This window comes from Camellia sinensis, chromosome 9, assembly GCF_055761805.1.
Source record: "Camellia sinensis isolate YWXY chromosome 9, ASM5576180v1, whole genome shotgun sequence".
In the NCBI taxonomy this organism is placed as follows: domain Eukaryota; kingdom Viridiplantae; phylum Streptophyta; class Magnoliopsida; order Ericales; family Theaceae; genus Camellia; species Camellia sinensis.
In genome coordinates, this window is record NC_138969.1 from 66521639 (window position 1) to 66546515 (window position 24877).

At 33.9% G+C, this 24877-nt stretch overlaps 1 protein-coding gene across 2 annotated transcripts in view; it reads right to left on the reverse strand.

Annotated features, from left to right (window-relative positions):
• Positions 1–12997: 12997 nt before the first annotated feature.
• The window catches only part of LOC145798640 (disease resistance protein At4g27190-like), a 58745-nt gene continuing 46865 nt past the window's right edge, over positions 12998–24877 (reverse strand). Inside the window, exons 4-5 of one of the 2 annotated variants that reach the window (XR_014339914.1) lie at positions 13626–13721; positions 12998–13243 (exon numbers count right to left, since the gene is read on the reverse strand). Coding sequence is in view for 1 of the 2 variants with exons in the window: in XM_082887011.1 (XP_082743137.1) it covers positions 13199–13243 (45 nt within the window). In the remaining variant the exon portion in view is untranslated. The remainder of the gene's footprint in view (positions 13244–13625; positions 13722–24877) is intronic. The other variant, XM_082887011.1, reaches the window with a different exon arrangement.

Below are 24877 nucleotides of genomic sequence, written 5' to 3' on the forward strand. Positions count from 1 at the left end.
TTAATCATAACGATTCTATCTATTTTCCAAAAGATTAAAGGGACTCAGTATATTATTTTTAAAAAAATTCAAATCAATGATAAAATAATATTCACTGGTACTAACAGCATTCCTTTAATCATGTTTTGAAATAAAGCTCTTAGTGGATCTCTTGTTGCTCCTTGTTCTATTCCAAATATGAGTGAACAAATAATGTTGAATGTGAGGGTCTTCATTAAAGGCGTCACCTATATTATCAACAAATTGTGTCGTACTATTAATGCAAGGAGGAAAAATTAATAGATTAACATGTCTAAGGTCCAATGGAAATTGTCATTTCTCCAGGTGTATATGTGGTTGGTTTTGTAGATTCTTAAATAGCTACTAGCCAAACAAGAACCTCATGTGCGTCTCTTGTTCCACCTATGACATCATGATTTGCTTTTGTAAAGAAAGAACCATCTTCATCCATCTTCCCAACATACTCCCTTAATGCTTTAAGCTTCAAAAAGGATACAAGTGCTCCCCTTATTCGCTTGTGATCTTCTCCACTCAACGCCAATATATTGTTCTCACCACAGACTCTCCTCATTGATGTTGGTTGCTGGTTGGAAAACGTCCTGCTGTCTCACGTGTATATAAATTTGTTTGCAGCCTATCCATGGAGAAAAACTATAGGAGTTCCAAAGAGGCTGAGTTTGGAAATGGGACTATACTTTCTTATTCTTTCATGGAACCATGCCTCACCCTTGTTTGCTCACATGGCATGTAGAAGGCTGAGGCTATGACCTATGATTGGTAATCCCATGGAACCTGGTGGGAGCTTGTTAGAAGTTTTCTTGGTGAGGAAGAGGAATATAGGAATAAGTAAAAGTAGCAAACTCAGATAGTTAATAAATTCCATGGCTCAGAGAGAGAGAGTGGTATATTGGTGGAGGACTGTACTTAATGGGGGATTTTGAGGTGATAATATATATATATATATATATAGAGAGAGAGAGAGAGAGATTGGCCCTTGTTATCTTTGTAGTCACAATCTTGCTTTGTCATTTTCTTTTTGTAGATACTTGTCTTTGTAGTTATAATCTTGCTTGTCATTTTCTTTTTGTTTTCTTTAGTTGATGATGTTGATATGAATAGATGTTGTCAATATTTGTTAGGCATATAAGCTATATAATGGAGTTCCTTGGACATTTCCATAGTGATTAAAGCACTGCCTTCTAAAAAGGACATGCAATGTTTCCATGGGTGGCAAATGACAATAAAGACACATTATCTTTTTATGTTTGACGAGATGACAATTATTGTCGTATGAAATTTTTTCCCTCGCATCATCTCCTCATTTCACATCATCACTTTTCACCTCTCACTACTTTTCCTCTTCCCGTCATTTCTCTCTCTCACCCTTTTTTACACCGATAATTTTGATAATATAGGAATTGATGATAAAATGATGTTCATCTTGGTCTTGTGGATTTTTTACTAAAAAATGGGTTTTTCAAATTTTTTTTGGGGTGCTTAATACATCCTTAAGCAATTAAAACTTCTTTCTAGTTTTTGTCTTGGAGTCTTTGAAATTTAGTAAGGCTTGTTTAGGTCATAGGATGAGAAATAGGCTTTTTTCCCTTGAAAATGTGAAGTCCTCGGGACATTTTGTCAAGGAAAAAAAAAATTGTGAGTCTTAAGATTTTTACTTGGTCATTTTATAATTCAATTCTCCATTCACTAACAGTGAGCGATTATAGGTGGTTTTTCATTCTATACTGTTGGTCCAAACTAGAAACTTCATCTAGGTTTTGAAGTTTTAAAAAACCTTTCGTAGTTGTGGTCTGAATAGAAGAGAGAAAGACAAACGATTGGGGGTGATAAGTGTTTTTGTAATCGGCAATCCCTTTTAACAAAACTCCTTTCAGCTATAATTTTATTCACTCTTTTATTTCAATGAGGCTATGAGTGTTTAGATGCGAATCCAACCCGAATTGTGCCTATACATAGGAGTTTGTGATCTTGAGGCTTTCATGTTTGTCACTTCATTGACTATCTTGAGGCTTTCATGTTTGTCACTTCGTTGACTATGTACGGGGATCGAGCTGTTTAAGCAAAAAGCAAAAATGCAGTTGAAGTTGTTTGATCGTTTGAGCGGTCATTTGTGCGCTCGAGCGAAGAAAAGGATCATCTAGTACTTTTGTAGAGCTCTTGCACTTTTGGGAAGAAAGTTTTACCACTTGAGCGGTGAAAGTTGCGCTCGAGCGGTCAACCTATATGTTTTGCCCTGCCTTTGTTCACATCGTTTGAGCAATCTGCGCGATCCTGTTTTCTATAAAGTGCGCCATTCGATGTTTTTACGGTTCGAGCCATCAAGATTTTCAGAGAGGAAGATAAAACAAAGTGTTTTATGTTCAAGGGTGCTTTATGAGTGTTTCCTTGATGATTTAAGAGTGATCAATGGATCCATGAACTTGATATCAACATCATCAAGGTGTTTGTTTGGTTTCTTTCATTCACACAAGAGAGAGTTGTTCTTTGGTGGATTCCGAAGAATTTGAGCCTGAAGCATTGTTGGATTCTGGAGTGGCTCATCGTTGTGGATTTGGCATCAATGTTGTGGATTTAACGTTGGGCAAGACAATTCCGAGGTAAAGATGGTGATGGAACAGGCACATTGGGGTCGGTTCAATTCGGGCATGGATTCGCTAGGTAATTGAGGGTACACTTATGTAATTCTTTTTTGTCTTCTTAATGGATTGTTTTGTCGTTTTGGCCCGTAATTTTTTAATCACAATTGGAGACGCTCCAATTGTGTTTTTTTCCATGTTAAATTGTTGTGTCGATTTGTTTTTTAATGTTTGATTGGAATTGTTATTGCGTTGTTTAAAATTGAACCATAATCACAAATCAATATCTCAAGGATTTTAGATTTTTCAGGGGGGAGAGAGAGAGAGAGAGAGAGAGAGAAACTGTTGAAAAAGGGAGATGATGAAGAGAGAACAAGTGGAGAGAGAGTAAAAGGTGAATGATGGTTGAGCTAAGCCCTAGAGGAGTAACCAATAAGAGGAAAGGGTCTTAATTTATATTTGAACAGATGCATCACACACAAGTTAAAACAAAAAGTATCATGGTATCTCATCCATCCCTAAAATGGAACTTTCATGATGGAGTAAGAACTAGCATGAAAATCAATCTAGACCTAAAGTAGAGTCAAGGGCTCTTGCTATTGACAGGAATGGACCTACTTCTCGAGACTAGATATGCAGCTTGTTGGTTGCATTGAGTATGTCGTGGTTGGTTAGGCTTAGTTTACTTTGTAATGAATGCAAACAAAAAATAGGCGGCCTTTATGCTAAACAAGGGGAACTGAAGATTTCCTTGGTACTTCAGTTCCATGACAATAGTTGTTGTACTATTAAACAAAAATAGTTGTTGTACTATTAAGATTAAGTGGTTGTACAATAGAATGTCGTTGGCCTTGACCTTAGCTAAGTTTTCAAAGTTGAACAACCCCTTTATAGAATTCGAACATCATCCCATGTCAACCAAAAATACAACCCTGTCAAAGATATGTATCCTTCCTTCCTATGAGTGGAAATCCAATCCCGTTGTGTCTTTTTTGCATGAAAAGCATCCAGCAGATAATATATAAGTATAGATATAAACTTTGTGCCTTTTTTTTGACCCATTTGTGAAAGTGCATAGTTTCTCCTCCTAAAATGGGGCATCACTTGTACTACTCTACTAAATAAAGAGAAGTGCTTTTTAATAGTAGAGCTACAAGAAATTTCTTTCTTTAACTTAACCGAGGATGGTTGCCGATAGAATGACCGTGAGATTGATGGAATGCAAATTCCAGACAAGTATCTAGTTGTTGTCATCTAGAGTAGTATAGGTTCTAAACAATGTGTTGGGCATAGTTATTGCACAGGTGGACTCTCCAGGTTCCCCAACATAAGCTCACTTCAAATGAACCACAATCTCCTCTTTCTCCTCAACCACCCCTTACAACTCTAGCAACAATTCATTTTTGTACTCTTGAGTTATTAGTAGTCAATCACATTCCAATAGAGAGAAAATGGCCTAATATTTTTACTATAGATCACTAAGATGCATGAAAACAAATATACGACATTGTTAACGAGAAATTATTTTGGACAAAAGCTCCACTGCAATGCAAAAAGTAAAATTACACAAGAGTACACTTTTCCCCTTTGTTCTCTCTTAATATATTTAGCACACATTAGACCTTTATTTAGAGTAGCAGTTTCGACATTGCAAAGTAAGACAATTATTTGGAAACATATGCCTGCACAAAAATAATATCCAAGTAAGGTAGACATAATCATAGGGTAGGAGCTCATTTTGATATTTCGTCTCTATTTCCTATCGCTACATTTATGGATCCATGCATCCCATTGTATTTGTCAAATTTTCAATGTATTTCTTTTGGTGAATCACATAACTTAACTGACATCCAACTAGCTCCACCAATAATTTAGCAACTTTTCATCCAGCAGAAATTAGAATATCTGAAGACAAATATTGAATGAGCAACATTTGAAAATTGTTGAGAGTATTATTGTTATTAAAAACAAGAGAAACTTGTGTCTGGATCAATTTCTTACACTTGAAACCTTTGGATTGAATTTTTTATTTTTATTTTTTTGATTGGCACGGGGTTTGATGTAATTGTATAATGATAAACTATTGTATGGATTAGTTTTGTTGATTTAATAAGGCCTTGCTGCCTTGATATTGTATGCTAAAGGTCACTTTTTAAAGAAAAAGAGGATCTTTCAGCTCTTTTTGCGATAAGAGTAAACAAAACAAGGAGTGCAACTATATGATCTTGTCCTTTCTGTACTATTCTTGTAGAACTTATAATACTTGTCTCATATAGCAAAAAGGTGTTTGAAAAGTCTTGTGTGTTTTGTTTTAGTTTGACAGATTAAGGAACACTGCTGGAAGCTTGTGGCATACATGAACTGTATTATGGAGAATGTCTACACCTACAATTTGGTATGAGCGTACTTTGACATTGAAGTTATACTAAGTTAAAATGTGTTTTTGTTTCTGAGAATAATTTGGGTAAATTTTTACTTGTCATGCATAAATTCTTATTTATGTTATGTGATTCAATACTTGCATAAAACATATGTACTTATTCTCCAACACGAACCGAACAATGCAATTGAAACCAATTTGACAGAAGTGTTATGGAAGAATTTGCACTATTGTGCTGCTAGAATCTCATTAATTGGGAGATTTATCATTTTCTTGATTTTTAATTTTATCTATTTACTAATGTATTTTTGCTTAGAAGTAACTATTTTGTCATGTGTATATTGAAACCTGAATTTGTTTTTCTTTTTTCTTTTCCTTTTGCTCAGAGGGTTTCTTGCACTAGGCAAGTGAGTTGTGCTTTTTCCACTCTAGTAGCCCCCTTGATCATCTTTAGATCATCTTTAGATGATTTTTCTTGGAAGAAAGAATATGAATCCTATAAAAAATAGGATTTCAAGGTTAATACAGTTTTGTTGTTTGTTTGGATTAGTAAAAAATTTCTCCATGAAAAATTGTTCAATTTTATATAATGTGGAACCATATTTTTAAACTTGAATGCTTGAGAAATATGAAATTTTTTGGAGTGTGAGAGTGGTATTCTCACATTGGGAAGGTAGCCAAAATTATGTTATATATTTTGTATTTGAACTCACTCAAACAACATAATCAAGGAGAACAAAGATAAAATTCTAATTTTACCTCTATTTCTACTATTTGATCATAGTTTTGCCAACTAGCTAAGATGGATTTCTTATAAATAAATAAAGGGTAATGCTATTTTTTTTTCCTGAGATAGCGTTAGTATGTTAGTATAGTTAGATTACAACTGAAGGCCCGCCGTTGTTCCATCAACTCGAACCTGACCTCCCACTCACTACACCCTAAGGTGTAGCTACTAGACCATTGAGCCACACCCTAATGTCTGAGTAATGCTATGTTAACAAATATTTTTTTGAAGTTTCCTTCATATTAGTTCATTGGATTCCATTTGGTATATTGAAATTTTTTTAGTACATATCATATTAGTTTGTGACAAAAGTTCATTTGTATAGGATTTTCATGAATAAACACATTAAAAATAGCAGGTATCTCCTTTAATCTTCCAGCAATTCTTTTTTGTTTGGATCCGTTTGCATGGTCTGCATAATGAGGTAGCTTTCTCTAAACCACAAACCTCAAATTGGCATTATCATGTGGAATTTTTTTTCTGGTTCGTACGTTTTCTATTTTTTCCTATTTTCTAAAAAAAATTTTGAAATCATTTATTTCCTCAAAATTCATGTGCCATGAAGCAAGATGGAAACGTATAGGAGGAAAGTAGATGAGTCAATCATTTTTCCTCTAAATAGTTCATATATGTAAACAAACACAGAACCTTGAAAAAAAAAATTCAACAACATTACAGAGGTTTTATATGATGCATAAAATATACTCACACCCCATCGGTGGCCATACATGTTATGACCATTGGCCACTATATATTCTGCTTTACAGTGGAACTTAGTAGCTCATGCAGATCATTCAGTTAGCTTTGCATTATGAATAGAATAATCAATTAATGGACTACATGTAGCGTTATTAACATATTTATTACTTAGTAAAAATTCTGACCAAAAAAAAAAAAAAAGGAAGCAGGAATTTTAAGCGTACCTCTCTTTTTGTCAACAATTATACAAATGAAAAGTAGATGTGGAAAGTTTTGATGATAATTTGGATGAATCTTAGGGTTAACATTGTTCAAATCAAAATAATAGGAATCAAAGTGAAATTTTGGTCAAAAGGGAGTTAATAATCTCCCAAATGAAATATTAATGAAGATAAGAACAATAAGTTGGAAGACAAGTGGGTTGTCTATAAATGAACCTTATTTTGCAGTCCTTTTTTGTATGCAGTTTCATGAGTTCAATGGCATGATGTTTGATTCTTTCTAGGGATAAAAGGTGACAAAGAACATATACCGACTCCTTTTTCTCTATTTTTCTTTTCCTTTTGATAATCTTTCATTTTCTTGAGAAAAATGTAGTACACTTCGCTCAACTCACTACAACTATGTTTTCATATTTATTGAGAAAGCCAATAAGTCCCTCAAATTGAAAAGTACTAACGAACTTACACCAAAAAATAGAAGGAAACACACACACACACACACACACACACACACACACTCTCTCTCTCTCTCTCTCTCTCTCTCTCTCTCACACACACACACACACACACACACACACACGCACACACACATTAATGAACTTTGCAACCCTCGCATGCAAATTCATTGGCCATGGCTAACATTTAAGAATTACTACTATGATAGTATTAGGTTGAATAAGTAATACCAAATGCTTACATTTGTTTACCACTAGATTATTACATCAAGACAAATTGCTCATGTTTGTATTGCACTAGTTTGTCCGGATTAATATATGAAATTTCATCTAAGACCTCATTACATAAAAGTTGATTTTATTGTTTATATATTGCAGAGGCAAAATTGTCTTTTGCCACACATTCTCATGGGACAAATTCATCCCATGGTATTCCTAATTCGCCCATTTTGGGGAATTTATTGTTTAACGGGATTGTTTATCCATGACTTTTTTTTCCTTGTTTTTTTTTGGGTGTGCAGCTAAACATGAATTATGCGGAACTTATCAAATAACCAATCCAATCCCAACTCCTACTAGGGTTATCAAATAAAACCTCAATGTTGGTAGATCCCAAGTACGTCTTTGCATTGCAAATAGGAATATTGTTCAAGAGGGATTCTCTGTTATGATTGGTTCAGGGGTCTACATCAAGTTTTGTTTTGGCATGATTCATGGTTCGGTGATAAATCTTTGAAATATGAGTTTCCTAGACTATTCTCGATTTTGTCTCATAAATCTGTTATGGTTAATGATGTTTTTTTGTTCGATAGAAGATTGAACAAGTGGTGTTTGCAATTTAGGAGGAGTTCATTTGTTTGGGAGAATGTCCTTTTGGATAATTTAATGAATAAACTTAATTTGCTTTGCTTGACTCTTGACATGGAGGATAAGTTGCAATGAAAGTGGGATAAAAATAATGGAACCTATTCGATTAGATCTTTTTATAATGCTTATGAAAATTTATCTTGTGGTTTTGAGGTTTCTCCTCTTAAGATGCATCTCTTTTTTGGAATAATCTTCCCCCATTCAAAGTCGAAATATTTTGTTGGCAAACTATTCTAGGTAAAGTAGCCTCTCAGAAATTTTTTAGCTAATAGGGGTAATCCAAAACGAGTTTTAAGCGCCTTGTCCAATGTGTTTGAGATTTGTCAAATTTGTATATCATCTTTTCATTCACTGTCAATTCGCTTGGGAACATTGGTCCTATTGTTTAAACTGGTGTGGGTGGTTTTTGTTGGGTCTACCCTACCTCTCTCCTTGATCTTTTTATGTGGTGGTTTGATCCTCTTTTTCGGAACCTTGAGAAACGACTTTGGGTGACCCTCTTCTGCATGGTTATCTGGTTAGCTCAAAATGCTACTATCTTTAACCACTCAGAATAGCATGTTCATGACGTTATTCACCTAGTAAACTTGTGTTTCACTCTTTGGACTAAAGCTTGTTCTGGTATTGTCAATTACCCAGTGTTGGGTATTATCAGCTACCTTGACGGGATCAAGAAACTAAAACTGAAGTCTTTTTCAAAGTCGCCTTGACAATATAGCGATCCCGGTTGTCCCTTTACTGTTCCGTTGTATTCCGGACGGTTCCGTGGAGTTGGTAGTTGTATCTATCTTGTTGTCGTCCTTAAATTCCATTTGTTTGAGTTTTAGGATGTGTTGGGCTTGTTTTGAACAGGTGGGTTGAACCTTGGTCTAAAATCTTGTTGCCAGGTTTTTGGTCGTTCCGCTCGAGCGGGTCTTCTTGCGCTCGAGCAGAGATTGCACGCTCCCAGTTTTTCGTGTCCCTGCAAAACTTCTGCAGGTGTGATTTTTACACTCGAGCGGGTTTCTTTACACTCGAGCGGTGGCACTCGAGCGGGTACTTTGGCGCTCGAGCAGGTAGTGCTTTTTGGTGTAAGTTCTGGAAGGGGGAAATCTACGCTCGAGCGGACTGGTTTTCGCGCTCGAGCGGATGTACTTTATTCTTGTGTCTTGGCGCTCGAGCGGGCATTCTTGCGCTCGAGCGTAACTAGTTTTTTGTTCTTGACGCTCGAGCGTTGTGTTCTCCGCTCGAGCGGGAATGTCGTATATCAGTTGGCAGCTGGGCTTTTTAAAATCCCTTTTTACATTCACACTCTCTTTCTTACTTTTCTAAAATGCCATTTGAGAGCTTCTCTCTCTAGAACCTTGCCTTCTCTCTAGGTATTGATCTAGTTGGAGTTGTTTCCTCACCTTTGGCCTTTACAAAAAAGTTGTTGATCGTCGAGGGCTATCTTTTGATCCGAGAAACTTGTGATTTGGAGCAACTTCGTTTTTATCATCTTCTTCGTTGGGTGTCAACTTTTGAGGTAGGGATATCCTACTCCTTCTCATGAGTTTTGTCTTTGAATTTTAGTATTTTGATAAGTTGGGGTTGTTGGGTAATTTTGAGAAAGTTTGGGCCTTTGTGTAATTTTACCAAAGTTGGGGTTTTGTTTATATAAACGTATATGCATGTTTGGCATAGAGAAATGAGATCAATATTGGTCTATTGGTGAAAATGGGACCTTAGGGGTGTGATGTTAATTATGAGAAATGCTCTAATTACATTGATAAATTAATTGGTATAATTAATTTGAAGAAAAGAGGAATTAAACTGAGAACGTTGAAATGTTGATTATATATCCATTCGGTGCATTTATTTTCAGTATAGAAATAACTGCTTTGGGCTATCGGTGGAGGATAGTCTTGATTGTTGTAGACACTGCATGATGATTAGGCAAACTAAAACTAATCGATTGAGTATGCTATTGAATTTAGCAAGTGGCATAATACATAAATTCTATGTATTGATTGATTGTATATGATCTATGTTTATATACATGTGTTGTGTGGGAGGACATGGGGGATGTACTCCACGGTTTAGGGGAAGATAGGGGATGGACCTCTAAACCAGGTTTTGTGTGACAGTGATACAGCACTACAATGTGTATCAGGCTGCGAATTAGAAGTATTTTTGTTTCATTAATACAACACTACAATGTGTATTATTTGAAGACTTATGGAAGTGTTTGAATTGATTTGATATAGCACTAAAATGTATATCGTTATCAATTGTAAAGTATAGGAGTGATTCTATGTTATGTTGATGGTACTGAAATGTGTATCTTTCGCAAAGTGTGGGAATGGTTTATGTGTTATTGATACAGCATTAAAATGTGTATCCCTCATGAATTTTAAAAGTGTTTTAAAGATGAGTCTAAACCTCATTAAGTTATTTGGCTAAGTGTTGAGCCTTGGTTTCAAACTCAAAGTTGGAAAAAGATATGAGAAATGAAATGTAACATGGACTTAATGTCATGAAATCGAAATGTGATATATGTGAATGTATCTATGTTGACCATCTATCAACTGCTAATCTTTTAGTCATTATTCATGGCTGGTTTAGTGTATTTCTACTAGGTTGTGGCTCACCCTTTATGGGACATCATTTCAGATACAGGTAGCATGCCACCTCCAAGGACATAGCTTGGGAGGCTAGAGGCAGGCAGATTGTTTTGTTTACTTTCTTTTGATGTATTACATGTAAATTCAAGCCAAGGGCTTATTATGTATTGAGTTAGCACTCTTCTTTTTGTAACCAAGTGTTAACTTGGAAAGCTGTAAGCCCGTAGGGCACTTGCTTTTGTTGTTAACATGTAATATTTTTGTAAGAACTACTCTGATTAATAAAAAGATGTTTGATTTCTTTTATGTCAATGCATGTCTAAAGTGATGGGATTAATGTTATTATTTAAGGGCGTTACAGACAAACATTGAAGCGATAAGATGGTTGAGGTGTGAAGGAGGCTTGGCTTTTTTTTATTGTTCTTGTTGTTGCTACTGGTATGTTCTTTGATGTTGCTGGTGGTGTAGGGTGGTTGTTTTGTTGGCTAGGGAGGTCTTGCTTTCGTGAAAAATATTTTTGCTGCTATGGAAAGCCTTAAGTTATAAGGCAGTGTTGTTGCTTTTTAAGGCTGAGGGTTGTTCTTGATTTGGGAGTTTTGGGGAAGTTTTTCGGTTGCTCTTTTAAGTTGTGCGAGAATGAGTTCTGCTCTTGTTCTCTCTCTCTCTCTCTCTCTCTCTCTCTCTCTCTGTGTGTTTTTGTGTTTGTTTGTTTGTTTGTTTTTTGGTTTCGGTTTAGCTTTGATTCTTTTTGCACTTTCTTATGCTTTATTGATGTATTTCATTTCTTCATTTATATCAATAAAGTGATTTTTTTGCCGATAAAACGAAAGAAAGTGGAAGGCCTTTATCATGTGCTTTTGGATGCTTCTTTGTAAACAGAACATGGAGTGAGGTGGATGCTTGCTACAATATATATATATATATACATATTTAAATTGGTAGCAGGGTAATACGGGGAGGGGAAGCTACATAACAGTAAACTTGAATTTAGACATTACATTTGGTAACTCATCTATCGGGCTAACCTTTAATGTTGCTTGTACAATAACCATATATATTTTGGTGGGTGGCAAGTCAATACATGGTGGGTTGTACTCGATGCTGGAGTTAGGAATTTGAAGATGGACAATAATTGTCATTTTTCATGCTATCAAAATTTGATGTGTTCCACATATAGCTTGTTTATGGATTTAGTACATGTCTTTTTTTTATTTTAAAAAAAAAATTCTCAATATTTTGTGTTCCACATATATCTTGTTTGTGGGAGCCCTTTGGAAGATTTCTTGGTTAGGAGAAGGAAGATAAGTAATAAAATTAGCAAGCTCAGATAGCTAACAAATTCCATGCTGAGGAGACTTAGTTGTTGCCTTTGTAGTTACAAGCATGCTCACTAGGGTTTAACGGTTTTGTTTTGTCGGAGTTGGATAAAATTTGGCATTGAACTAAATCTTTTGATTTTATTAATTGAGAACTAAAACCGACCACATTATGATTCAATTTGCTTGGATGTTTCTATAGTTACTGAGAACTTACTTCCAAATAAGGCCTGCCTTAGTTGATGATGTTGATATGTATGAATAAATGTTGTTTGTCAATATTGGTTGGACTTGGACATGTAAACCATAAACTATACACAAGTTGCTTGGACGTTACCCTAGTGACTAAAGCACTTCTTTCCAAAAGGGGCAAGCAATAGATTTCTATTTCTAAATGGAGATCCTATGTCTTTGTAATGTGTCATTTTCTATTTCCTCAATATTATTGGTCCTCATATTCACTTGAGATAAATATAAGAATCAATTGCTAAGGATTCATTGCTAAAGAAACATTATTTCCCATATGTTTTTATAATCATCCTATGTTTTTGAAATGTTGCATGAGATAGTTCAACTATCTTTCTGGAAGTAACTTGTTACAAACCTCATTAGAAGGCATAAGACACAACGTTAGAGTAGTAAATTAGACTCGAGCAAAAACTTTGCCCAATGTATAAGTTCACATTTGAGGGAGAGATTGTTGGAACTTCTTGAAGTAAAGTGATCCCATATTGGAAGAAAAGAAAAAGAAGAGTCCTAATATATGTCGGATGGATTCACCCCATATATGTTTAAGCCTTTAAGTGAATGTGTGTTTGAAATAACGTGTATTGATTCTAAGTATGGACACTTTGGATTCCCTAACATAAATCTAAGTACGGACTCTTTGGATTCCGTAATATAAACTCCCTTCAAATGAATTACAAGCTCTTCTTCACAAATTCAAGCAACAATTCATTGTTGTACTCTAAATTATTACTAGTTAATCACAATTCAGTAAAGAGCAAATTGCAATAATTTTTTTTACCACAAATACAAACAAGCATGAAAACAAACATATAATATTGTTAATTGAGATAAATAATTTAGGATACAAGCTCCATTACGATGCATAGAAAGTAAAATTACACACACTAGGTACCCCCCCCCCCCTCTATTCACTCTTTCTTTAGCACACATTAGGTAAACATTCCTTTAGTTAGAGTAGGAGTTTTGATATTGCAAAGCAAGACAATCATTTAGAAACACAAATCATAGGAAGCGTATGTCCTTACACAATAAAATCCTAAGGTAGACATCACATAACCTTAGGCAGTAGCTCAGCATTGTTTATGGTTGACAACTGCAAAAAGAAAATGAAAACTCAATAACAATTTAGCAGTATATTTCTATAGAGGATAGAGATATCTATATTTTGCTACATATAATGTTCACTTTTTTTATTTTTTATTTTTTATTTTCAGAAAAAAAATGAAAATTTCAAAAACACCATTCTCTTCATATTGTTTTCATTTTTGCACAAAAAATAACTTTTGAAATTTTGGAAGTAACTTTTTGTTGTTACCTAAAAATGTGACAGGTATTAGAAAAAAATTCTGAAAAAAAAATATTCAAAAAAAATTTCACAAAACATGTCTATTTTTCTGTAATAGAAAATTCCTTTCAGATAAGAATTGTATTGTTTTTGGGCATAGCTTGAGGTAAATCATGAATTGTTCACTTACTCATGAGAGTTATTCGTCATAAATTCATAATCTAGTTCACAATCTAATTAGGATTCAACTTGGATTTCATCTTCAAAGAGTACCAATCTGTCTTGCCTAAAAATAAAAAAAAAGAAAAGAAAAAATTAGGAAAGATTATGATAGGAAACATTCATAATGACAACAAAAAAAGAGGTGAGAAACCTAATAATATTGTCTATGTAGATGGAAAATAAGATATTTAAACAACCAATGCATGATTTCATAGGCTATGTAGATGGAAAATAAGATATTTAAACAACCTATGCATGATTTCATAGGCTGACAAATCTATCAAGTGTATGTTGAATGGGCCTCAAAGAAAATATGCAAATTGAAAGGCCAATTAATTTTATTTATTCCTTATGTAGTAAAATTTATATTGAAAACTTTCAACATTTTCAGATTACCTATTGATTGAATAAAGATCTTACGCAATGCACAATGACCAAAAATTTCTATGAGAGAGATAGCAAGTAGGCATTCTTCCTCTCTTTCACTTTTTGGTGAATAACACTTTCCATTAAGGCGATCGCCTAAGGTCTCACTTTTGGAATTCGACAAATTGAAACCAAAAAAAAAAAAACAATCCCTTACCAAAACCTAACATAAAATTTATTAAGAGGCATAAAAACAAAAGAAAAAAAGAAATCCATTGTTAGCATTTTCTTTTTTATTTAAGGAAGGCGTTATCTCAATCCACTAGGTCTCTTCCATCTTTATCCAAAGGCCTAAAAAAAATTCATTGTCCAAAGGTCCTTATACTAAAATTTGATTAAAAAAAACTCCCAAACAAAAATAGAACTATTCAAATGGTTCGTTGTAGGGAGCATTACCATGTGAGTAGTTGCTAGAATATTAAATAATTTATTATCTCAATTTTTTTTTTTTTTAGATAGTCAAAGGCATTCAACAATAAAGACATAAATGAACATTCATTGTAAAAGGCCAATAAAAAGTAAAATTTCTTTATCCATCAACTTAACTTAACACTTAAAAATAAAAGTAAAACTCTATGCATGAAAAAAGACAATATGTTAAATTTTAACTAAATAATAAAAGAAAACAATAAATTTTACATTAAAAAGTGTAATCTATATAAATAAATAAATAATTAAAAATGTTTTTTGAGTGTAATAAAGGGCCTCTCTATGCACAAAATTCATGCACAATAATATACCTAAAAAATTGAATGAATTTCGACCGTATATTAAAATTTTTGAGTATTTTTAAGTGTACATATTTTGTGTGTGTAGTATTGCTCTAAATATAATTCAAAATTACTAGAGATCTCTAATTATCTACAAACTAAATTATCATGAATTTTCATCTTAAAATTTATTCTGAAACTGAAGTGTATGATGTTAATTTAAAATTAGTCGGATATGAATCATACAAACACAATGAATATATATAGTCCATTGATTTACTAGTTTATTAGTCAAGGACCCAATTTAATTTAATTTATTTTTATTTTTTTTTTAAGAAAAACATTGCCTCATAATGTAAGTAATTATCTGATATATCTATATATATATATATAATCTATACTATATATATAATAGAATGTAGTGCTATTTTAAAAGGCTTCAAAATGTCATTTTAAAATTCTCATAAATTTGAAAAATACGTGGCACCTCTCTTTTGAGTTTATAGCTCTTTTCCTTCATTCCCAAAGACTTTCATAACAATAAAAACTCCTATCCTTCCACCTTTCTCTCCTACCCTACGTTTGTCCCTCACCCTCAAAGACTTTCACTCCCACTCTTCCACTATCCACAACTCCTATTCATAAAAAGTTGTCAACAAAAAAAAAAAAAAAACAAAACAAAACCTATCCAAACTCAAAAAAAAAAAAAAAAAAAAACAAAACCTATCCAAACAAATCTGTTACTCTCCTACCTCAAACAAATCTCTCATACTCTCAAACACTTTCAATCTCACTCTCTCACTATCCTACAACAGATTGATATATATATATATATAAAAAACAACCCGTCTGTCCATATCCCCTTAAACCATTACTAATCCACTACTACAAATACATATACTTCATCTGCTAAAAACAAAACCTATCCAAACAAATCTATTACTCTCCTACCTCAAACAAATCTCTTCTACCCTCAAACACTTTCAATCACACTCTCTCACTATCCTACAACAGATTGATATATATATATATATATATATATATATAAAACAACCCATCTATCCATATCCCCTTAAACCATTATTTCTAACAATCCACTACTGCAAATACATATACTGCATCAACTTCCTTCATCAGCAGTGAATGCCAGCAGTCCGCAATCCGCCATCGAATGCAAGTCTCGGTTTTTCTTTTTCTTTAATAATTTATTTTTTGTTCCAAGCATTTGAGATTTTGTACTTTGACTACAAAGATTGCAGAAAATTGTAATCTCCAAATTTAATCTTTCATGTTTTATTTTGTTTTACAAAATCCAAAATATATATGTACATGCTTGGCTTGAAAATCGGAAATATTATGTTTTGAAATGAAAATTCTATCATATTAAATATGATTTCAATTCTTTTGTTTTTCTTTATAGTTTTTAATTTAAGATTAAAATTTAATTATTTACATTACTTCTTTAATTTCTTAGATTGCAAGAATCTATTAAATTTGATACTATATTTTGTTTATAATTTTAGTGGATAAATAATTCAATAAAAAATAAAGTTTAAGATGGTTAAAAGTATATTTTGATAGGTATTTGTAGTGTTTCATCAATAAGATAATGCAAGTTTACCATTATATTAACGATACATGTTAGTTTTATTTTTATTTTATGTTATGAAAAATAAAATCAATAATTTTACACAAAATACAGCTAAATTTATTTTGGGTGGAGTAAGGGGAAATTAATTAATTTTATGTATATTATAAAATCATAACAATTATTAAGTTATTTGTGCATTAAACTCATAATTTTTTTAATTTTTTTTTTTATAATTTTACACAACTTTTAAATTTACAAATAATACTCTATTTGGTTTGGAATTTTCAAAAACAGTTTTTTGAGTTTTCAATTCGTATTTTATATTTTTAGATTCACTTAATCTTGATATACTTAAAAGGTATAAAATTTGTACAAAAATCTTTAAAAGATTTATTGAATACAACAAAATACGAAAATGTATTGAATTTTCTTATTTTTTATTTATTTATTTTTTTTTTGGTGAATTTTTTTTTTAAAAAAATTATATAAATATTATACTTTTTTAGTGTATCTAGATTAGGTATATCTAAAAAAATTTAAAAACCTATCTAAAATATTAAAAAAATTACTAAAGAATAAAAACTTAATTTTCTAAAAAGTGAGTCAAATCAAAAGTTTAATATAAGACAAACAAAATTATTTAAAAAAAAAATGAGTACAATATATATGGACAAAAAATATTTATCCCGTGCATAGCACGGGTAAATGCTAGTATAATATAAGCAAATGTAGGTATTATGTCAAACGTCTCCAAATGTTTATTCTTAAATTCTCATAATTTTGGAATAAATAAATATGTGGTATCTCTCTTCACCTCCCTTCTCACTATTCAGGTCTTCTCACTCTCTTCTCTAATTGTTATATAAAAGATAATAATAAAAAAATTAAATAATGTCTCTCCTTAGAGTTTTATGTATAGATATGTATATAGAAACTGACATGTCTATCCCTATATCACGTAAATTTAAATTAAAAAAAAAAGAACCCACAAATCCCACAACTCTTAATCCTAACTGTTATATTAAAAAAAAAAATCTTAAAAAAAAATCAGATAATATCTTTGTGGGTGTCTATCTAAAATCTCAATCCAAAATTTTTGAATTTTTACATTTAAAAAAAATTAGAAAATGCCAGACTCAATTTCTATTGGATCATACTTCATTTTACAATATATATATATATATATATATATATATGAAAAAGGTCAAAAATAAATAAACAACTAGATAAGTGTTTGCATTTATCAGATAAATGTTTGCTTTTAAAAAAAAAAAAATAATTGATTTGTATTTAAAAAATGTGATGTTAAAATTTTAAATTTAAATTTTCTATGATATCTTTAGCTCCTTATCTCTATCCAAAAATCAAATTTGAATTTAAACACTAAACCTCCAAAATACATTATCTTTAAATTAAGTTTTTATATAAATCTGAACATCCACCAACAAAACCCAACATTGGAAACAACTCCCAACAAAATCCATTCCCCTCCCCTCCCTTCTCTCTCTTAACGTATTCATGATCATAAAAATTTCTTTAAGTTATCAATATTTTATATCTCCTAACTCCGAATTCCATGTAAATTTTTTTCATCTTTATTTTATTATATATTTTAATGATAGATCTTTTTAAGCAATATGGTCAACTTCATATAAATTTACATACGGTCTATATAGTTTTACATAAAATCTTCTTAGGTCTATAAACTTTTTCAGTCTCTATTGATGTAATTATTAGTTCTATACAGGGGCGGAGATAGAGAGGAGCCAGAGGGGTCACGTGCCCCCTTGGGTTTTGGGTTTCTTTTTTTTTTTATCAAATATAAAGAAAATATTTTTTAAAAAAATTATAAAAATATTATTTAAAGTGAAATGTCAATGAAATTTTTAAAATTATGAAAACAATAATGATTGTTTTGATTGAAAATTAAAAAATTACGATAAGTCATATTATTATCTATAAAAGATTTATAATTTTTTTTTTAATGTAATGGTGATATCTATTATTATTGGCATGCAAGCATAATTAATCTTACTATAAAGATATATAATTTATTGGATTGTTGTTACATTTGACATGTGAGATTTACCCTTCATGTGTTTTTTATTATTGGTTGATGATATCACATGTCAATGATGACGTAATATTACCATGATATTGAATTTTTACTCAAATTTTGTATAAAAAATTACTTTATCATTTTATAATTTATTTTAAGACTTATATTCATAACTTTTTTTGTATTGTCTATGATACATTAGTTACAAATAACATCATTTTTTTTTTAATCTTTCTCAAAGTCAATCGTAAAAATTTATGTGAAATATTTTTGTAAAAAATTTCAATATTATAATTAATAAGTGCCCCTTCTGATTTAATTTTCTGGTTCCGCTTCTGGTTCTATATGATATCTTAAAAATTCATTTCAATTATTGATTGCAATTATTAAATGGATATATGTTTTTTTTCTATTTTTTTTATTGTTTTTATTCTCACTTGTCTATTCTATTGTTTATGTGAGAACTTTATTAATAAATTGTATGGTATAAAAATTATAAATATTTAGTTTGAATAATTATTCATATATATATATATATATATATATTTGGATCGGCAAAAGTCAGTTGTTAGATATTATTCATATTGTTTAGCTTAAGTATGAGATATTATGGCTCATTTTATTTAATGATTAATTTTATATTAAGATATTTTTCTTCTTAATCTTATTTCCTTTCCAAAAAAAAAAACTTGAGACTCCTTATGGGAAAAAACTGATAAAGTAACAGTATCAATTTGGTTTCTGTTGAATCATCCTTTAATCATCTTTGCTAAATTTAAAAATTAAAACAATTATCTTATTGATATAAGTAACAAAATTTAATGGGATTATACATGACTACAATTCAATTATATCTATTAGCTAAATTTAAAAAATTAAAATTAAAAACATCTATTACATGGGGTAGAATCTAATTGGGTTAAACATTTTGACTATAACTTAATCATAACTATTTATTAAACTTTAAAAAAAATAAAATTGAGCATTAAAAATACTTATCTTATTCTACTACAAATAAAAAAATAAATAAAAACACCTAATTTTTTTTAGATTAATTAATCGACATACGTGGTCATGATCAATTGGGTCAGATATTTGACTATATCTCAATCATAACTATTTGATTATAAAAAATGTAATAAATATAAAAAAATTAAAATAAATTTTTTTATAATCATTAGATTATTTACCATGTCGCCCAATGTTCACTAAAAAAATTTCTTATGTGTAAGGTTCAAATTTTAGAATACCCACAAGATAAGACCTAATTTTGATGTATAAAAAATATTGAATCACTACTAATCTAAATCTACCTTATACTACTAAAATTACCCCATCAAATCTCTATCATAATCAAAATCTACTATGTAACGCCCTCAAAATAATAACAATAAACCCATCAGATAAGACATGAATTTACATTTAAACTAACCGCATTCCTTTCATTCATTAGAATTCCAAGACATAAGTATTACATGTTAACCTCATAACAAAATGCCCTACGGGCTTACAGCTTTCCAAGTTAGCACTTGGTTACAACAAAGAGTTCTAACTCGTTTACACATTAAGCCCTTGGCTTGAAATTACATGTAATACATCAAAAGTAAAACGACAAAACTATGCCCGCCACTAGCCTCCCAGCTATGTCCTTGGAGGTGGCATGCTTCCTGCACCTGAAAATGATATTCCCATATAGGGTGAGCCACAGCCCAGTAGAAATACACTAAACCAACCATGGACAATGACTAAAACATTAGCAATTGATAGTTGGTCAACACTGATACAATCACATAAATTACATATTTATGTCAATGACTTACAAGTCCCAATTACTTTTCATTTTCCCTTTTTCAACAGATAAGCATGCTAGCTCTATCATCATTTCCACAGATATGTATAAAAACTATATCTCACATTCAGATAAGCATAAAAGCTATATCCACATTCTCAACAGATATGTATATCAACAATATCCACAGATAAGCATACAAGCTGTATCCACACTCTACAACAGATATGTATATCAACAATATCCACAGATAAGCATACAAGCTGTATCCACACTCTACAACAGATATGTATATCAACAATATCCACAGATAAGCATACAAGCTGTATCCACACTTCACTTCACAAAGATAAGCATATGAGCTCTATCTTCACTTCTCTAGACAAGCATATGAGCTCTGTCTACGGAGTTCATCCCCTATCTCCTCCCAATACCTATCCGGTTTAGAGGTACATCCCCTATCTTCCCTTAAACCGCGGAGTACATCCCCTATCTCCTCCTCTACACATAACGTATATAAACACATTGGTTCTATATACAATCACACAATACACACAATTAATGTATTCTATCAACCGTCAAGTTCCATGACACATTCCATTGATTAGTTTCAGTTTACCTAATCTTCATGCATTGTCTACAACAATCACGACTATCCTCCACCGATAGCCCAAGCAGTTATTTCTAAACAGAAAATAAATGCACAAATGGATATTCAATCAACATTTCTTTTCCTCATTTCTCACCAATTAATTATCTCAATTAATTAAACAATGTAATTAGGCCATTTTCCATAATTACTATTTCAACCCTTAGGTTCCATTTTCATCAATGATTCAACAATCATTCTATTTTTCTATGCCAAACATGCATCTAGTTTTATTATGAATAAAACCCCAACTTTTGTAAAATTACACAAAAATCCCAATCTTTCACAAAATTACCAAACCAAGCCCAACATCTCAAAATACCAAAATTTAAAGACAAAACCCATAGAGAGGAGTAGGTTATCCCTACCTCAATTTCGGAGCTCCAAGGGAGAAGAAGACAAAACTCAACGTGCTCCAAAACCCGAGATTTTCAGATTAAAATGAAGCCCTCGACGATCAACAACTTTTTTGTAAAGGCCAAAGGTGAGCAAATCACTCCTACTAGATCAAAACCTAGAGAGAAGGTAGAGTCTAGAGTGAGAGGCTCAACAATGGTGATTTTGGAAAAGTAAGAGAGAGAAGAGAAAGTGAAAAAGTGATTTGGAAAGTCACAACTTCGGGTCTTAAACTCAGTCTTCCGCTCGAGCGTAAAACACCCCGCTCGAGCGGCCACTCACAGACTTCCGCTCGAGCGGCCAACCTCCCGCTCGAGCGCAGAATGCACTCGCCCAGCACTTTTGCAGAACCAGGCCTCCGCTCGAGCTCCCAACCCTACGCTCGAGCTCACAACATTGCACAACAAGATACTGGATGGATGTAATCTACGCTCGAGCGCCAACACCCCCGCTCGAGCGTACAGGCCAAAAATCTGGGCAACTAGTTTTGGTTTCTAAACTCAACCAACCTGTAACAAACCCGCTCAACACATCCTATAACTCAAATACAAAGTAAGAAAGGATGTAAACAAGATAATAAACAACTACCAACATCCACGGACACATGTCCGGATCACTGTACAACAAGGGTAAACCCGGGATCGCTATAACCTCCCCCCCTTAAAGAATTTCGCCCCCGAAATTAAGCACAAGTTTTCAAAAACAAGTTTTCCTCCATTTTAAACAATGTTACATTTTAACATTCAACAATTCGACCCATTACCGGTCATCCCATCCCTTTAACAAGAGACATATCACAATATGTAAACAACATATGTATTTTCAACATGCATCAACATTATGCACTATCCTTCCAATTTCAACAATATATTTAACGCATATAATGTCACTTTCAACTTCCAAAAGAGGCAAGTTCCAAAACATACTTCCAATAAACCAAACATTTTCAATGTTTCACAACTTAAGACATATATAAAAGCTCTTAAGTTCAACAAAACGTAAAATTTGAATACAAGATCACACATCAACAAACAAGTCCGGATATTTCTCACGGACTCCCGACTCACGTTCCCAAGTGGCTTCCTCCACTCCGTGATGTTTCCACAAGACTTTCACCAAACGAATGGTCTTGCCACGCAGGACCTGATCCCGCCTATCCAAGATCCGAACCGGTCTCTCCTCATACGAGGCATCCTCATCTACCTCTAAATCGCTCCAATCCAGCACATGTGATGGATCTGGCTCATACTTCCGAAGCATACTCACATGAAACACGTCATGCACTCCGGACAACTGCGGCGGTAAGGCTAACCGATAAGCAACCTCACCTATCCTCTCAAGGATCTCAAAAGGACCTATAAACCGAGGGGATAACTTCCCACTCTTCCCAAACCTCATCAGGCCTCGCCTAGGTGATATTTTCAGAAAGACATGATCACCTACCTCAAACGCCAAAGGCCTCCTCCTACGGTCGGCATAACTCTTTTGTCGACTCTGGGCTGTAACAAGCCTCCTACGGATAAGCTCAACTTTCTCCGTCGTCTCCCTAACCAACTCTGGACCCAACAAAGGTGCATCACCCACCTCGGCCCAACACATTGGAGACCTACACGGTCGGCCATACAAGGCCTCAAACGGTGCCATACCGATGCTAGACTGAAAACTATTGTTGTAGGCAAACTCTACCAATGGCAAGTGCCTCTCCCACGTCCCACTGAAGTCCAGGACACAACCCCGAAGCATATCCTCGAGGATCTGAATAGTACGCTCGGACTGCCCGTCAGTCTGAGGATGATAAGCCGTACTAAAGGTCAACTTAGTGCCCAGTGCACTCTGCAAACTCTGCCACAACCTAGCAGTAAAACGAGGATCTCTATCTGAGACGATCGTCACTGGGACCCCGTGCAATCTCACTACATCCCGAATATACAAATCGGCAAGATGATCTACCGAATCTCTCACGCGCATAGGAATAAAGTGCGCCGACTTAGTCAACCGGTCTACAACCACCCAAATAGCATCACTACCCCGCTGAGTCCTCGGAAGACCTACAACGAAGTCCATAGTGACATGCTCCCACTTCCACTCGGCAATAGGCAAGGGTTGCAACAAACCCGCTGGCCTCTGATGCTCGGCCTTCACCTGCTGGCAAGTAAGGCATTTCGATACGAAAACAGCCACATCTCTTTTCATACCCCGCCACCAAAACTGGCGACCCAAATCCTGATACATCTTAGTACCTCCCGGATGCACCGCAAGGCGCGAATGATGAAACTCTCGGAGTACTTCCTCACGGCAAGCCTCCGGTACAAACAAACGGTCTCGGTATCTCACACTCAGGTCGGGATACACCGTCAAACCCTTCTCAACTTTCCCACTGGAGATCTTCTCTCGGAGGGATTCTACCTCAAGGTCACCTCTCTGTGCCTCTAACACTCTAGTCACAAGTGTAGGTTGCACCACAACAGAAAACAAGGCCGCAGCCTCAACAGATTCGCCCAGTAGCAAATCAAACTCGCCAAGTGCTCCCAACATCACCCATTCCCGGATGGCTATACAAGCTACATCACTAATGGTTTTCCTACTAAGGGCATCGGCCACAACATTGGCCTTTCCCGGATGATAATGCAACTCAAAATCATAATCCTCGATGAACTCCATCCATCTCCTCTGCCTCAAATTCAAGTCTCTCTGTGTAAACAGATACTTCAAACTCTTATGATCCGAGAATACCTCGAACCTCTCACCATAAAGGTAGTGCCTCCAGATTTTCAAGGCAAAGATCACAGCTGCTAACTCTAGGTCGTGTGTGGGGTAATTCTTCTCGTGTATTTTCAACTGACGTGAGCCATAAGCTACCACTTTCCCCTCCTGCATCAACACACAACCCAAACCCTCTCGTGAGGCATCACAATAAACCGCATAACCCAACCCTCTCTCCGGAATAATCAACACCAGAGCGGTGGTCAATCTAACTTTCAACTCTTGGAACGACTTTTCACAAGTCTCACTCCACACAAACTTGACTCCCTTCCTAGTCAGTCTAGTCAACGGTGACGCTAACCTGGAGAAATCTTTCACAAACCGACGGTAATACCCAGCTAATCCCAGAAAACTGCGGATCTCGAACACACTCTTAGGCTGTGCCCAATCTTGCACTGCCTCAACCTTGGATGTATCAACAGACACCCCTTCTCCGGATACTACGTGGCCTAAGAATTTGACTTCCCTCAGCCAGAACTCACACTTCCCAAACTTGGCATACAGCCTATGGGCTCTAAGTAACTCAAGCACCACTCTCAAGTGTGCCTCGTGCTCCTCCTCAGAAGACGAATAGATAAGGATGTCGTCCACGAAAACAACCACAAATCGGTCTAAGAACTCCCGGAAAATCCGGTTCATCAAGTCCATAAAGACTGCCGGTGCATTGGTAAGCCCAAATGGCATCACCAGAAACTCATAATGGCCATACCGCGTACGGAATGCCGTCTTAGGAATATCTTCCTCCCTGACCCTCAACTGATGGTAACCCGATCTCAAGTCTATCTTAGAGAAACAACGGGAACCCTTCAACTGGTCAAACAAATCATCTATACGGGG